General features: G+C 38.0%; 1 protein-coding gene across 2 annotated transcripts in view; it reads right to left on the minus strand.

The window, feature by feature from the left end:
• DLGAP2 (DLG associated protein 2) overlaps window positions 1–18,463 on the minus strand; it is a 98,387-nt gene that overhangs the window by 25,351 nt on the left and 54,573 nt on the right. For both annotated transcript variants that reach the window (XM_031064799.1, XM_031064800.1), the window contains one exon: window positions 3,593–3,942. In XM_031064799.1, coding sequence (XP_030920659.1) covers window positions 3,593–3,942 — 350 coding nt within the window. The remainder of the gene's footprint in view (window positions 1–3,592; window positions 3,943–18,463) is intronic.

Consider the following 18,463-nt stretch of genomic DNA (forward strand, 5'->3'; position numbering starts at 1 on the left):
TATGCAGAAGATCTCCTTTTGTCACAAAAAACTTAGGCAAGGAAGCTATTGCAATAATCTCCCTGGATATAGCCTTTAATTTATAAGAAGGGTTTGTTCAGTGTAGATTCTGGAGATTATAAAAAACTCACTAAGTATTTTGAAGCGTGATTTTCTGATGATAAATGAAGATGACTGAGTCCATTTTCTACGCTACAATTAGGGCTTGTCTCCAAAAATACGACCGTGAATCAGCCTTCACACTTAGAATATTTGTTTCCATCTCATTTGTTTCCAGGGTTTCTCTTCAATTTGAGAAGCCTTGATGTCTTTTAAATAGAGAAGAAACAAAGGACTGCATGTGTTGAAGACTTGAAATAAATAGGAGGAATTCCTTGACATGTTTTCTCATATATTTCACATTCCCAATGCTTTTAATATGAAATGGCTTATAAGTAGAGCAGATTTGAAATGTTATTCATTAGCATATATACCAGGGTGTGCAAAAAAGCAAGGAAAATCCTGGAAAATATCTTAGCAACAACGTTGTTATGATTTAGTGCTTATTTTACTCTTGACAATCTCTACTCTTCATTTTAATTCACATACTTTGATTAGTCCTTTGCTGTCACAATAGAAGACAGATAGGAGGTTTAGAGCTACTAGTATTACAAGAGTCTTGTTCTTTTTATATCCATATATTCTTTCAATTGCTGAATAAATTTTTAATCTCAAAATCAGTATTTTGAAATTAATTTGATTTTATAAGTCAGCATTTTTTCCCAGTGCCTATTGACATGCCTGACAATATTTGTCTTGATTTAAATATGACAGTAGAAAAAATAAAACACAAAAAAACCCCCAAAAACCCAAAGCCCCCAGCTATTTTCTGAAAAAGCTTCATTTCCAAAGCTTTAATTTTTCTGTTCAAAATCCCATCTGGGATACAGCTAACACACCATGAGATGGATTAGTGTATCTGTGCTGTTCTCTGTCTCTTCAGACAGGTGCTACAGATGTATAGTAACTCCAGTGCTTCTCTAGGAGCTCAGGCTCTCTGTACCTGTGAATACCAACCCTATTGGCACATTTCTAGCATGCCAGGGCTTTTCAAAAGGACTCCTGTTCACTACATGTGCACTGCACAAATCATATATCTCAAAGCAGCCCTAGGCTGGGTCCATTGTGTTTCCACTTGCAGTGGCACCGCTGGTCACTCTGTACCTTTGTTCCTCTCTGCTCCTGTATGAAGCTCTCTTGGCAAACATTCTCCCATCAATGTGTTAAAGGAGTGGAACAGTAAAAAATGAACAAATTAACCATCCTGATAGCAAATTAACTAATGCAAATAAATGCAAATTGAATGCATTACCCTGGCATGGCATGCTAACGAGAAAACAAGTCATTTAGTCAATCAAGGAAATATGCAAATAAAAAACATCCTTTTCCAAGGTACTTTGACACAGAAGTCTAAAAGAAATTAAATACTGCAACTGTACTTTGAGTATACAAATTACTATTTGTGTAGTTTGCAATAAGAACATTCTATCTTGTGGGTTTTTTTTCTGTTCAAACTTGGCAATAGCAATATAACAAAATGAATTTCCTACTTAAAAATACTGCAGAAATGTATTTTTCTCACTAATGTGGTGTTTGAAGCTTAATGCTGAAAAAAACCCCAAACAACTAAAATATGTTCAGCATACTGTTGAAAATTCAACATTATCTAATGTCAAATGGTATAACAAAGCAGTTTGTATTTCTTGAAAGATAATAAACAGCTCGCCCTTCTAAAACTTGCTGTTGCAAACAATATTTGCCTTTCTCCTTGTGTGCATCTGAGGACCACTGTTACAGTCCAAGTGTCAGATGGCAAGCTGCTATGGAAGATCTGCTGCCCCCAAGGAAACAGGTGTTTTTGTGGATAACAAGCACATATGATTAAACACAGCACACATAAAGAAGGGTCAGGGCCCAGTGAAAAGTACTGGTCATCACCTGCAGTAATAAACAGGATCAAGTGATGTAATCAGAGTTCCAGAATTAATTGCTGGAATATCAGGACTGACCAAATCAAGACACCAACATTGATAAATACCACCATGCACAGTTGCTGTAAAGGAGAGATAAGGACAACACTAGATACTATTCCTTTCTGAATAGTAAGTTTCAGGTTAGGAGCTAAGAGGTACCAAAGATTTCTTTGCTGCTCCTTTGAACTTTTCAGGTTATTTCCCAAGCTTCTTCTCTGAACAATTTAGGATACACTACTTACTTTGTAAAAAATTTGAAAAGTAGGCATCTGACTATTTTACCATGGTTGTTAAATTGAATTCTACTTTTCTGCATCCAAAGAATCAGAATCAAATACTTTTTTTGTCAAGGAAATGGACAAACAGCTTTCTGGCAAAGTCGATTCCTTCCCATTAGTCTAATGCATTATGGAACAGCAAAATTACAGCATACTAAAATGTTAACCTGAAAAGTTCAATCAGCAGCTGTGATATGTTTAACCCAAGCAGCTTTCTGTGACTATATTATAAAATTAATGGAAATGCAATTACTACTTTTTAAAGAAAATCACATACTTTCTTTTATATTCTTGTATATTTCTAATGTACAGCCACTCACTGGGCATTTTTACACAGATGATTACCTTCTCAAGATTTATGTTGCTATCTCCACAATACCTATGTCAAAATAAATGTCAGTTTCTCGGTAGCTAATCTAGCAAAAGTAAGTGCAAAAGTGAACCCAGTGATGTAAAAGGGGATATTCAGCAGAACAGAAGCCTAAATTTTCCTCCACTGCTGTCTCGCATTCTTTGCAAGTTCAACTTTCCAATTTTTATTACTACTTGGTATTTCCTAAGGATTTGAACAAATGACCATTTCTAGCTATCTAGCACTTACCATTTAGCAGAAGGAATAGCAATCAAAATTTGCATTTGGAATTGTCTTATTTCATTTGCCTGAAACAACAGAACTTGACTAAGCTTTCCACAGTCTAACACACATTTTGTCAGGTGAAATAAATATTGTGGGTTTTGATGGACAAATGGAAGAATGCTCAAAGACTGTGTTTATTAATGCTCTTTTATTACTTGCCATCTCTAATTATGCTGTATCTACAGCAGAACATTTCTTTCCCTTTTTTGGTACCTTCTTCCCAGCACAACTAAAAGGGCAAGGGTCTCTTTTTAGGTAGAATACTTGAAGATTGACTGACTTTACTGATTTTCCAAGGTCAAAAGAGAAATATAATGGAAAAAGTACAGTGAAGCATTTTAAAGCTGATGAAATTCTATTAAAAGGACTGTTAATTCGTGGAGGGAAGGAGATGAACATGCTGTTCACCTGTAGCTCTGCAGTATAATTTTCATATCAAGTGTTAATGACAGGCAACCTCCCTAGAGATTTATTCATTCATTTTCTCCCAGGTACAGTGTATTAGCCGAAGACTTTTCTGCACAGCCATGATGTGAATTGCAATTACTGCAAAGCAGCCAGGGGTTGTTTGTGAGATTATCAGAGCAAGTGAAGCTGAATGACTCACTCTGTGCTATTTATTTACAGAGAGCAGACAAGCAATACACACGTATATGATAGACTACCTGGATCCCTATAGAGGAGCGGCGACTCTTGAGGAACTCCTCTGCTTTTGTCACGAGGATGGCCTTGTCACTGGTGCGTATGGAGGTGCTCTGGCTCTCGGCCGCGTGGCGCTGCGCAGCCGCTGTCTCCAGGGCCAGGTTCATGGCCTTGTTGCTGTCCAGGCTGTCGGTGGAGTTGTACATGGCTCGCCCGTCCTGCGGCCACGGGGATATCCTCTGGGCCCGGCCGTCGTGGTACGCGTCCTGCGTGGACTCTGTGCTGCTCTGCGCCGTCACCGAGATCAGCGGCTTGGAAGTGGTGCGAGGGGGTACTGGCGGTGGTGTTTTCTTGTAACTTGTATAAGTTACAGCTACGGGAAGAATTAAAAGAAAAAAAAAAAGCAGAAAGAAAAAAAGAAAGAAAAAAGGAAAGAGAGAAATCAAGATTAATCTGATGGAAACTTGACAACAGAAATCACCTTAAGATTGTGCTATTTAAAAACTATGATGATGTGATGTAGTATTCTTCATCAACCTTACTGTTATTTGAAAGTGTCATTCAGAGTCAGATGGCTATCCACAGAAACATTTTATTTCAACAAGGAAGAAGGAAGGGGTGGAAATGAGAGTCCCAAATTACAGTGAAGATGAAAGAGAGTTAGCGAGGATATGTGTGTTAAGACTTCTGTTGGGTAAGTACACACTGAGGCTCCTGAGATTAAGGGATAAAGCTCATAAAAGGAATAAAGGAAGATTTTTTTTTCCCCCTGTGTCTTATTGTCTGAACTGTGAGCTTTGTGGCATACCACACTACTTTATGGTTTGCCACACTATAACCTCTTAAAATCCTGCCAGGTACACTGGTTGGAATTATGCAAGGTTGGCTATTAATTGGGCAAGAAGTATATATTTTAAAATTTTTTCAATACCGTTAATAAAAGGAAATTCTTGGCATGTTAAAAATATTCTAATATATGCAAAGCTATTAAGACTTCGATGAGCAGAGCAGTTCTGAAGCTGGTTTAACATAGATTCTGTCTTCCAGCATAAGGCTCAACAAAACACCCAATAAAACTCTACAGATGCAGAACTGTGCCAATACTGCATCCTTACAAAATTTTAAAAATTTCATAGAGATTAATATTTAATCATTAATATCACAGAGCTGAATTTTCTAATTGTCTAAGCTCACTAAACACTTTTTCGCTTTTTTTTTTTTTGGTACTAATAAGAATATTTCTGCTGTGGAAGAGTATTTTCCCCAAAGCACATACAATCATAATTCATAAAATTAGCAACTGATAAAAAAATGCATTGTGGTATATCTTTATTCCTATATGGAGAAACCAAGTCCAATTCACTTCTTGTATAGTTACAGGAGTAAGCTTGCCTTTGTCTGGTGTTACTAATGGATTGACATTAAAACAGTTACTCAGGTAACCTTGGAATTGGGGTTACTTGAGCTCAAAAAAGGTTCTGTAAGAGCTCCTCTTCCCATTACACCAGTAGGGTCTGATGAGCAATGAAGTCAGCCTCTCCAGCTGTGTTTTTTATATAAGGCTATGTTGCAGCTATCTGGAATGCAGAGATCAGCTTGGGAATTAACACCTTGGACTGCTGAGCCTGTATCACCAGGCCAGCCTGTGTGAACAGTGAGTCTAGAGAAAGTGACTTTTAAATGTTGACTCTTGAAAATCATAAATTAAAGTGATATCATACATAAAAGAGAGAAAGGCTGAGCTAGGAAAGAAAATTTTCATTTAAAGAACATTTTGAATTATTACTGATGCCGCTCAATTCTGGTAGAGATTTAGAGTCTTGCTCTGAGCTAAATTGCTCTAACAGAGTGAAACATGTAAAACACATGAAACATGCTCTTCAGTATCTGAGACTGAGCTTTTTTTGACATGTCATTTTGTTGTCCTATCACCAATCTTATCTCCTGTCAGTTTTGTCACCAGCAATTAAGAAGAAAGAAAAAACAGTATTTTTCAGATGCTTTAGGGAGTACAGAAAGTTCACAGAAGAAGGGGGAGGCTGTAAATCTTGGAAATTAAGACAGTGTCTAATGAACTCAAGCAGTGGATCTGAGGAATGTTTCCACTAAGAGAGTTGCCATAATGCTGCTCCCCTACTCTGCAAATTTAGATGCAAGTGATCAACATGTTGGGAAACATTATAAATAGAGAAAATGGGGTGAAATAGGGTGAACAATATTCAGCATAGGAAGCCAATTTTACCTGTAACATAAGACAGGTTATCACTGTGATAACTACTTTACTGTTTTTACATCTGTCTTCATGTAGAAGAATAGCAGTGAATAATGAAACATATGGTTAATGTGATAATGAAACATCACAAGCAGGTATATCCCTACTACTTGAGCAGCAGATCACTTCTCTGTCTAATGAATATAAATGTTAAACTGCTGTTGCAACCCTTCTTAGCTGACTTAATCTTCATTTACATTTCTGAAAAAGAAAAATTCTTCCTGTGGCAAAACCAAAACAATTTCTTGCCTTTTTTTCTTCCCTCCGCTTTTTTCTCCCCATAGGATTGAATATTTTATTCTAAAAAAGTCTGATTATTTCAGTGGAGTGACATGATTTAAAGCCACCAGGTATTAGAGTAACTGCAGTGTTCTGGCAAGCATTTGATCGTGAACACTAAACAGAAATTAAAAATCCCAGAGATGTTCAACAAGTAGAAGAAACTTCCAGTAGACTAGAAGTTTGTGGGAAACTGGCTACATTTTTACAGTGAAATATGGCAGGAAGAAATTCAATTAATTCCTATACAGTCACAGAGATCAAATATTGAACAGGGAATGAAAAAAATCCATCTCTACACTGTTAATGAGCTCGTATCTGGAATAACAGTTTCAGAGACAGAAATCTGGGACTAATTGGAGGCTAACAAAATCAAGTAAGAAGACAGAGACCTGCATTTGAGAGCAGAATCTTGCTACCAAATTCTATTTGCTTTAATCACTCAAGTGGTTCTAGTGAAGTAAATGGGATAACTTGGCATGTGTTGGTGACTTAAGAGACAGCTACATAACAGATTAGGGTCCTGTTAAAGGAGAAAGTAACACAGTAATCCACAGTTTACTGTTCATGCTTGGGTTTAGATCTCTAATAAATTAGTATTGCCTTAAGGTCTGAAGCATGAAACTTTATTCACTTTCAAATTGTTTCCATTAGCAATGGCATTTGGGAATAGTCCTGGTATCAATAATAACCCTTTTCTATCATGTCTGGTTCTTGGTCTAGGCAATTGTAAATGCAACACATTATATATGGAAAGAAACATTTCCTGCTCCTAATTGAAAATGAACTTTTTATTTATCATCTGCTTATGCTGATGGACAGGGACTCCTGTTACCTTTGCACCATCCTCTATCCTGTACATTTTATTTGCCTTAGTAGTTATTAGTCCAAAGCAAGCATATAAAACCTCCTCAGCACTGCTTTGTGTCTTCACCATTTTTAGTCATCATTTTGCAAGCTTCAGAGCTGTGGAGGACCTTGCTGGCCCCACAGAGAGGGTTGGTGCTGGGCAGCAGTCCTGGGGTGCAGAGCACTGACTGAGGACAGTGCCCCGCAGCTCCGCAGGGTGCTGGTGGTGAAAATTGCACTGGGAATGAGACTGGGATGGAGAATTCCTGTCTTCAGTGCAGACAAGCTGAGCATCAGAGGCAGCACCACAGCAGGAGGTGAGACCCAGCATGAGGCAGGCCTGTGGAAGAGCCCCAGGAGGGCAGAGCTGGTGCAGGACGGCTTCAGACAGGTTTAAATTGGGCACTTGAGCAGATGCCAGAGACCTGCTCCATGTTTGGACACGTAAAACGTCAGTCCAGGAGGATCTCCTATTGTTTCTAGTGCTGGCCAAAGATTTCTGAATTCTTTAGTTTTCTGATTTCTTTAATTTTTTAGCGGTTTTAGTGTGCATATCCTGAATATTCCTGATATTTCTCTTGCCAATCGTGTTGCTGAGCAATGAGGTTCAAGCAAAATAAAAGCAACAGGCCTCTGCAATGCTGTTAATCAGTTTGCAAAATCTATAGCTGCTCTGAAATGCAAGGAAAAATAAAGCAGATGGCACAAGACATAAATATGTCTTTTTATGAATAAACTAGAAAATAAACCTAAAATTTTCTTTCCAGTTGTATTCAAAGGCTATCTTGATATAAAAAGCAGAATTTATTTTCTGCCTAATTTAATAAAGTGGGAAAAATATTTTTTTAAGTTCTGAGCATACATTTTGTCTCCCTCTATTAGCTTATAATAATCAATCAAAAATTACAAAAATGGTGACAAGCTGTTCTAATTCTAACCATATGGGTATTTCAGACTCCTATCTGAATCAAAGTATTAACTACTTGGGTACTTGCCCCACTTCAACATAAATATGTGCAACTGGCTCCACTAGATTTTCCTGTAAGGAAGGGCATTTAGAGAAATGGAGAGTAAACAAAATGGTTCTGTGCTGCTTTGTAGTGGGCCAGATTAAACAATGATGCAAATCAGGTATTAATTGTTCAGGAGAAATGAGAAAGTAACAATGCAGCATAACATGCATTAATTTGTCACCCAGTCAGGAAAAAGTGTAAAATATCAAATTAGTTTTGTAAGAATTTATATCCTAAGTGCCAGACCCTCACATGCACAAAATTGCCTACCAGTGCTGAGTTTAGCACAGAGGTGGCTATGAACGACCTGTTCTGTAAACCACATTAATTTTTTTATGTGCTCTGTGATGCCAGGCAGGCAGCATCAGTCACAACCAGAACATCAGGCACTATGGCAATACTGCTGAGGAGCCAGGAATATGATTCCAGCACTGGAAAACTGGCAATTTGGTGGTTTGGATACACACAGTAGAAATACAAGGAAGATTTCTGGATAATTTATAAGCAACAGTTTAACTGATATAGCTGGAAGCAGAATATCCCTCTTAATCTACACTGTGTTTGTCTAAACTTGATAAAAGTTACGGTTGATATAGCCATAGAAGTCAGTTATTCCAGCCACATTTCAGTGTCAACAAAGTTTATACTAGAAATAAAATTACTAAAATAGGTCAATTTAGACATAACTTCAGGTTAGCCAAAGACCTTCACAGACACAAGGCAGTAGGAGAAATGTGATCTATTTGATGAAATAGCAGTGGCTGTGGGTGACATTCAGAACACCTTTCATAAGGCAGCCTTTTAATAAATCACCACTTTTGGTCCATTTGCAAGATAGAACCACCTGAGGGGTTTTTACAAATCAATGTAACCATTAAGCACTCAGTCAAAATAACATTATTTAGGCTGAGATCACAAAATTAGCTGGGTGATGAATTTACATGAAAGCACCATCAATTAAAGGAAATGGTTGTGGCAGGAGCAAACTGGATTTTCTGTTTTGCAGGGAGGTTTATCCAGAAGGAGGATAATTGCTCTGCAGGGAGCTGGGAGCTGCTCTGGAGGCAGAGGGGCTGCTGCTGAAGGCACTCAGGGCTCCTCTGAGCAGCCACAGCACCAGGAGAAACACAGTGCAGGTGCCCAGGCTGGAGCTAGATCTTCTGCTTTGCACAGGAAAAGTCAACACCAACCCTGAAATAATTTCAGAAGAGGAAAAAGAGGCCTTCTCATAATGAAAGGCAACAATCAAATCTAACCCTGTATCAAAAGAGTAATCAGTTTTTGGAAGAGTCTTTGGTTTACACTGTTTTAGCCAAAGGCTTTGGAAGTCCCAGCTAACATGACTGTCCCTGAAATGCCCTGAAATCTCTTCACTGTTCTCCATCATGGTCATTAGAAATTCTGAGTTACTCCTAAAATAAAAATGTACATATGGATGCCTAACAGTTACTTCTCCAAACACAGAATAATGATCATTAAAAGAACATTAAGAAATCAAAGGGGACTTTTGAGAAAAAAAAATAACAGACACTAAAAGAGTTTATTTCTCACAAAAAGAATTAATTATTTGATGATTTTTCTAACAAGGCATGGATGTCAAAAATAAGAATACAAGTCCCCTTTTAAAAGAGAGGGTGTTGGGACACATCTTTTTATATATTCCTCTTTTCATCTTCCATCTACATCAGTCTCTGATTCCAAACATCATTAAAAGAAGACTATAGTATCAAACAGGCCAGTTTAATTGTACAAAATAATCTGCCTTTCATAGTCAAATTCTGAAATGTTAGTAAGGGGTTTCCTTCTTGAATCAGTTATATCTTTAAAGTTCAGCCATAACAAAAAGATTTAAAAATGCTTGGTTTTACCATGTGCAGCCTCTTGTATTTAATTAAGAAAAATGGATCTGTTAGAATGATGAGGAAAATGTTGAATCAGACTGTTTGGATCCAAGTAAATCAGTAAATCATTCTGCTTGGATCCAAGCTTGCCATTTTCAATGTGTGCCCTCAGTGACTACCTCAAAACCTACACTGCTGACTGGAGTCTCTTTCTCCTTTCAGTGCTGAAGCAGTATGCTCTCAGGCTGCACAGAAGAAAAGAGTGATTTGCTCCATTAGCTGACCCTAGACAGGCACCTGAATGTAAATCAAGTTCTTCAGAGTGCTCCTCTAACACACCCACTTGTACTTAAATTGAAATACTGTCTGTGTGTGAGTGTAGGGCAGGCGAGGGAACCATGCCCCATAGTCCAGGCTGCTCCAGCCCTTTCCTTTGCTGCTCCCTGGGAAGGTCCACACCTCTGCTTGCTGCTCTGGTGGTGAAAAATCCTGTAATTTCTGAGGGCTTTCTATGTTCAAGAGTTTCTCCATTTTAAAGGTTGTTGAGAGTGGGGTTTTTAAATTGTGACAATATTCAAACCTTGCAAAAGTAGTCATTAAAACTTACCACCGTCATACTGTGATTCAAATTCAAGAGATAATTTTGGTTTTAATTAAATTAACTCCTTTAATTAAATTCTGAATAAATTTCTCTCTAACATAATCAGAGAGATGCTTTAGTTGTTAACCTATCTTTCTGCTTCTTCCCTTTTCTCATTCAGGCCTTCATGATGAATCCTAGCCAGTAAAGAGACTAGAGAGTTTCTCATTAGAGAGAGAGTCTAGAGTTTGGGTATCTGTGAAAAGACCCTGTTTCTTCCTTTTGAGATTAAACAGTAAGAAACAGTGATATATATATCTCACTGATATATCTATATATAAAAATATATATAAGGTATAAAAATATCACAGTGATATTTTTATGAGATTTTTTTTTGAAAGACTGCTTACACCCAGATGATTTTTATCAGCACAGTTTATATGATGGGCTGCACTTTATTTAAAGCTGAAATCCTCTTCTGGGTAGTATACATCTATAACTTTGCAACCTTTTTTCCTGTTGGATCATTTTACACATCTTGTGATTAAGTAAACCTGGATATTTGTTACACCCTAAAGTCAGATGTTAATTGGTAGTCTCATGTTGGCATAGTCTGTGGGGGCAAAATGTTGCATTTGTCCTGAGCCAGTATTTTAAGTAGGGTCTTTTAATAACAGTGAATTACATCAGAACTTCAAGACAGTTTTTGGGAACTATACATGTGAATCCATCTCACCTCACATCAGTTGCTAATAAAAATCCAGTCATCCAGGTCCAAGTTAGCGGTCCAATCACTTTTAGAATTACTGTGAGAAAAATAAGCAATTCTGGGGGCAATTCTTGCCCGTTTTAGATGCTTATTTTTCCAGGAAATGAATCATCCCATGCTTTTCTCTGTCAACCATAAAGATAATCAAGGACAACCAGCTCAAATTAGGACAGCTAATTTTGACAGTTACCATCACTGGCAGTGTTCAAGAAACAAGTGGCCCTGGCACTTGATTTAGTTGACATGGTGATGTTCAAAGGTTGGACTTGATGACCTTGGAGGTTTTATCCAGCCTTAATGATTCTATGGTGCTGTGAAATGCCTAGAGGGATGAGAAAAACTCCAGCCAAAAACTCTGTTCCTGTGACACACTGGTTTGCACTGGGATATAACCTCTCCTGTCTCTTGTTACCAGTGTTCATTGGAAAGGTGGGAGCTTCATCTCCTCTGCTCCACATCCCTGGGAGCTGGATGGTGAAGCAAATCTGAATGGAATTTCCCTGCAGTAATGACTGAAACCTAATTTCCTGCACCTTGATCCCTTCTGCTGAAGCTACTGCATAGCAGCCAGTACCAGCTTTGCCCAAGGTATCTTTATAACTCCAGACAGGCATGAAAAGCAAACCTTCTATATTTCTTTAATTTTTTTAATTAAATGACCAGTTTGAAGCAGTAGATTAGACCATGCTGTTAATCCCATTGAAAATGTTGATACTGAAGTCGGTAGAACCAGTCCAATTCATACCATCTCAGGATCTGGACCATTATATTAACATATTATTGACAAAGACAAGAATTGTGCTGCCTATATACAATTTTTAAAAAAAGTTTTTCAAAAGAGCTCATCACTGAGACACTGCTGCCAAATAAATTACATATTAAAAAACCTATTTTTTAAGCAGCATCTCTCTTTGACATCTCTCTGATAAACAGAATCTGCAGCACTTTAAAAAAACCACTGAAATCATTAGTATGACACATAATCTCAATTAAAAATTACTGTAGTAAGGCAGAATTACTGGATGTGGTTTATTTTAAAAAAAAATCTGTGTGTGCAACCAGTCAGCCTCGATATTCAGAGTAGATCCTTTTAGTTCTGTACATCTATCTGATTTTGTACAGGAAACTAACAATTAAGAGGAAATGAGACCACTAAATTTGGAAAAATCTGGAGCCACTACAGTCTTCCTGGAGAAGAAATGTATAAAAGCAATTACTCTAATCAAATAATTCTGTGCACAAGATGTTACCTCCATATTGAGAAAACTTAGGTCTGTAGGCAGCTCCATGTTACATAAATGATAAATATGTTTTGACAGTGTAATTAATGTTAGTCTCAAAACAGAAATGCAAATCAAACAAGACATCAAGATCAGAAAGTGTAGGCCTTTGCTAAAATTAACAGAGATGTGGGCAACAGAAACCTCATAGATTTCTGATGGACTGCTTACAAAGGGTTCTTATTTTAGATCAGTTAATTAGTAAGAAATTATAGCCTAACCAGTATCCTGTAGATGACATGGCAAAGCGCTGACAGCTGTACTGCTCTTCTAAATAGTTCCAATGTGCCTCTAAAATACTGAAGTTGCATTAAAAAGCAACATCTCAGTTTTTCAATTACAGGAAGGAAAAATGTTCCTTTAACTATATTTCATTTCCAAAATGTATGTGCGGCTTTTCAGGAATACAGATTGCATTTGTCACATTGTCAACACAATAAGAGACAAAGAAAAGAAAGTTCCAAACACTAAGAATCACTCTTGTGCTACTCTTTTCACATTGAAATAAAACAAAAAAAAAAGAAAATGTTTTTCAGTAAAATTTCTTCTTAAACTCCTATGTACCATTCTCACTCAGTTCAATTAATTTCCATCAGCCTCCTAAACCCCCTCATGAATATATTATGTAGGCTTATAATTGGTTTTGTTTTTTCTATTTTCTATTCTCTTTCTTACAGTAACTATGTGTCGCTTGTCATTTTGTTTAATTTACAGTAAGGAATTTTAAGACAAGTTGGATGAGAAAAACAATTAACTTACTTACCCTTAAGGAAACGTTGCATAATTTTATAATCCAGCATTAAGGAACAGAAGTGATTACTAAATATTTTAAACAAATGCAATTTAGTACCTTTAAACAATTAATTTAATCCACAGGGCTTACAAGTCTGGACACAAACTCAGAGTGCATGTTTTGTCAAATCCAATAACCGTTTTACACAAGAAGCAGATGGAGTAAGTATGAACGTCATAACCGGTGTCAAAACCTGTCAAAACTAAGAAAGCTACTTGCAGGCTCCCATCCCTGTATTTAGGTGTAGAAAATGATGCTGCTGTGTTTTGATCTCTCAGATTTTTAAGTTCTCTCAGTTCCTTGTTTTCAGTGGGACCCAAATTTAACCTTAGTTTTCATCCTATAATGCAATTTGAATAGGTTTAACTTTTGCCTTAGATTAATGGAAGTTAGCTAGCTGTGCAATGCTATCATTGTAGACTATTTTAATAGACAACAGAGAGAAACAGGGATGTCCAGAGGACTACTTCTGTCATAGAGGGTAAAAGTTATAAAGAACATAGATATCCACTGGCTATAATTGGATATTAAAGTGACTGCCTTTGAAACATACATTTTAGATAAATGTATCACATGAGATGAACTTTTATGACTGAAAATTGTATAATTTCTTTGACTGGGGGAAAAAGACAGAGGGTGGAAATACATGTATTTTTCTGGACACAGGAATGTCCAAAAAGGTAAAGAAATGCATATAAAATTCATGACACATTGATGTGTCCTTAATAAGCTGTTCTCATTCTCAGGAAGGCAAGTGATAGGTTCCTCACTTCAAGCTATCTTCCAGAACCCTGGGTGTCCTCTAGTTGCCCTTGAGGAGTAGTAGTGTGCTGTTGGGATTGCTCTGGTATTTGTGGTTTCCAGTGTGTATATTTTAATGCACTATATACTGAAACCGAACCTTGGCCTTACAGCAAGTAAGACTTTGTCAGGACTAATCAAAGTGCTATTCTTTGACAATTAAACACTTCAGTGTAGGTTGAGGTTTGTTGATTCTGTGTTGGTGCACAATAGGATCCATACACTGTATTCAGTCTGAGTCAAACTCACCAAAACATAGGTACCAAAGCCTTCCTCCCAACAGTTTCTTGTCTAGGTCCTGTATAGATGTCTCAAATGGTACCAGTCAATTGTCTCTGAACTAATCAGTTTGTTGTCATGGGAACTTAGGCAACTAGATTGCACAAAAGCAGCTATGTTTAGTTGACTTGACTCGGAGGTTAACCCAAAGCACTTCAACCAACCTGTCTGGTCAAAGGTTAATTCTGCCAGGTTATGCCCCAGGAATGTCACCAGTTTTAGTGTCTTTATTTACTCTGATGCTCTGGAAAAAAACCTTTCCAGGATGTTTTGAGTATCAGGTTTATCAGTTGCCTTTCTAGGATAGATCTGAGTCTGAATAAGTTCCCTGATGCAGAAATGGATCCAGTAATGTTTGTATAGCTAGCACGGCAAGGAATGTAGTTCCAGTGCACATATCATCATTATGGCTCCTGACACACACACCTGCAACAAAAACCCAGGACTGAACACATGCAGAGCTTCTGAGAAGACACCTTGGAGGTTATTTTCTTTCACAGGAGGAGAAGCACAGGCAGTCCTTCCTTCTTTTCCACTGCAAGGAAGCACAATGAGCTGGTGCTTCCAGGGTCACCAGCCCTGTGTGCTTCCCTCAGCTGCACACACAAAGCCGTCTGGCAACCTCAGGATAAATAGCTGGGCTGAGATTTACATCTGCCACTGTCAGCTTCTACCACATCAGGAAGGGCTCAAACTGAGCAGTGAATCACCTTTCTTGCATGTTATATTTTTCTGATAAATTCTACTTATTTTTTAACCATATAATACCGTAAAGAAAACACAGCTGAGAAAACTCTTTGAAGCCAAATTTTGCCAGGGGAGGCAGCATAGGTGTCCTTTTTAATAAAACAAGAACCCGATGTCTGGCAAATCCAGTGGGTATGGAGGAATTTTGTCAAGCACAGAACAGCAGGAGCAAGAGAGAAACAATCATTACACATTTTTAAACTAACCATAGATGGAAGGCAGTGACTTCATTTTTTATCTTTGACTCTGAAGATAATCTGCACGAGGGAGAATGAAAATTATGAAAAGCTCCTGGCTACTGCTCCAACTGCTTTCATGCCTCATCAGCTTGAGGAGGCCAAGCAGCCCTGATTAGCACAGCCTTACTCCATCTCCAGGAATCCCAGAGTTGTGAACAGCTGTGACAGCTCCTTGGCCCTCTTGTCAAAGTCCTTGAACCAAAGTGTTTGTGTCACCCTCATCCTAGTGACTTCCTGGCCCATTTCTACCATGTAGAGCTGCTCTTGAACAGTGGTGTCAGCATAGCAGCAAAACTTCAATATGTAAAAAAACTTAAAGACTAATTATGCTCTCCAGATACACCCAGAGCAATGAAAATTATGTGTGTGTATTCAAGTGTAGAACTGGACTCATCCTTTGTTAGGATAAGATTTATTCTCACAGTATAGGAACACAAGTTGGCACAGCATCAGAGGATTAACTCAGGATGCCCAAATGCCCCTAGAGATAGATGGTGTTTCCTGCAGTGAGGTAGAGTGTCAGATAATTCCATAGAGCCCCAACAGTAATTAAGGAAAGTCAACATACTAAATTATGATTGAGAACACAGCCTTCTATATCTTATTTGAACTCAGTGCTTTGTGTTTTTAAACATATCTGTTGTGGATTCCACTGCTAGCTATTATTTAGCAATGGATACCAGTAAAATCCTCTCAGACTGAGCATTTATTTCTATAGAAAGAACAGAAATTGTGGAGATGTTACTTCATGCATAAGTTTTCCCCCATTGGCTGGTTTTCCTAGCCATAGTGCATCAGATTAAGAAGATCCAAACAGCCACCTGGATGAAGTATCTCATACTTGAGGAAATAAAAGAAAATCACACATCTGTCACTCTTAAATGATTTTTCTTTTAAGAACTGAAGAGCATTTTCCCCTCATTTTTTATATTTATATAAATTTATAAAATTCCTTCTGAGTTTTTTCTTTCCCAAGCTCAGCAGTCCCGACACTTATGTTTTTCTCATGGGAGCGGTGTCATATGTAGTAGCACCATGGATTTTTTCCACCTTTGGTATCCTCATATGTGGCAAAAAAACCTGACAAACCAGTAAAACCTTAAAACAATAACTAATGTTATTAGTGCTCAGATAGCAGTGAGTCAGTCCTTTTAGGGTTTGGAGGGGTAGCTATACTATGGAACAGTACAATTTCTCTGTGAAATATCATATTCTCATCCATTTATTTTTGTAAGTAATGATTATGCAATCAGTTCACTGACCATGAGAGATTTGTGGCTAAATATCAAACATGGGCTGTAAAAATTCACCTTACACAGCCCTTTATTTGAAAATGGAAAGCTGAAAATAGCTTGAAGTCAGGAGAAGGGAGGGAAACCTGCAATTCCTCAGGCATTCTGAGTAATTGTAGGAGTTCTAATTGAAAACTTCCTTATCCAATGTGACCTTGCTTGAATTAATTGGTTTTGGAATTAGTGTTGAATAGTTCTGTAAAATGTGGAATTCTCTGAAGTTTACTCATTGCCAAGCAGAGTTCAGCTGACTGAGAAAAGTAAAATGGCCCAAAGACAGTTTTCAAAAAGTAAAATGACCCAAAGTCCCTTCATCTTCCTCAGTGAAGTCTTTAGCAAGCATGAGCTTAGTTGATCTACCTACTATGAATCAGAAAAAAGGAGGTGCATGCACAACTGAGAGATTCATTAGGATTGGAAAAATATGACAGATTGCATTATGCTACATTTTCTAGAAAAATTAAAAAAATTTATGCAGTATACTGGCAACTAGGCTAGTAACTCTGTTCCCTAAATCCAGCAATGCTTTATGCTAAATTTCTCTCAAGATTACCACAAAATCCCTGAAGTGGGAGAAATTACTTTGGACTGACATATAACATAGGACAGAAATCCAGGATGCCTTTATGTACCCTGACCAAGTCCCCATTGTGCTGAAGTCCATAGCTAGGTGGATTTTTTTAATCATTAATCCATTCACTTATCATTAATCCTGTAAAAAAATACTGTTGTAGCCAAAAAAACCTGGGTTAGAGGAACACGTGGAGTAGTTTTAAGGAACTGAAAATGATCTTCTCTTTTATTGATCAGATTGAAAACCAAAGGACTTAACAGAGTCCGCATAGTCCGTGCTTGTTGCTGGAGAAGGATTTCATGCATCTGATTGAGTCACATATTTAGTATTTCTGGCTAGCTGCTTCAATTTGAATGTAAAAGCAGTATACACTGAGAAGTTATTCCACCTGATGAGTAAACATCCTGAGCAGTGGTCCAGAGGAATCCAGAGGAAATCTTTCACTCAATAAAGATGAAAGTGTTTTATACAATGTATTTAATGTCATCAGGAGAAAATATGTGTGCCTCCACATCTGAAGAGATGATAAATTGATGTTCAAGTTGGCCAGAAGTGCAAGTACTAAGTTACTCTCTCTCTCTCAGGGAAGGGATTTTAGCACGTTCTGCTTCACAAGAGACCATCCTAACTGCTGCCTCCATTACCATTGCAATTCAATGTTTCTGCATTCACAGTAAAACCAAACTAAAAAAAAATGTGAGGAAACATCCTGAAATAATCCATACCATAAGGAGTGATTAATATAAAGGACTCTCTCTACATACAGAACTTGTAGCAAAAATAAGTTGACCTTCTCAGACCAAGGGGAAATGAGGGAGTGATTAATATCTTCCAGATGTCCTTGTTGGTTATGTTTTCATGGTACAGTCTAGTGCTGTACCACAGAATCTGAACTACTTTTCAGTAAGGGAAGCCAGGTGGGATAAGGTGGGATAAGGTGTTACTGCTCCCGACCTACTGCCCTCCATTTCCCAGCAGGACTCCACAGCCAGGGCTGGCTCTGGCTCAGCTGGACGTGGCACAGCCCCAACACCTCCAGCAGCCTGTGCCTCCCCCAGCCCTGTGCCACACTCCCTGGGTGCCTGCTGAGCTGACAGTGGGATGGTGTGCTTAGACAACAGGGAACCAGCCTGGTACTACCTGGAAAGTGACCCAGTTTTTATGAACTCTTCCTGAATAGTGAAACACTGCTTGCAGGAGTAGCAGAGCTGTAAGTCAGTAGCACTTAGGATGACTGCTGCACTCAGTGACTTCCCATTCAGGAAATTACATGTTGTCTGTGATGG

Source organism: Geospiza fortis, unplaced genomic scaffold (assembly GCF_000277835.1).
Source record: "Geospiza fortis unplaced genomic scaffold, GeoFor_1.0 scaffold927, whole genome shotgun sequence".
Taxonomy (NCBI): Eukaryota; Metazoa; Chordata; class Aves; order Passeriformes; family Thraupidae; genus Geospiza; species Geospiza fortis.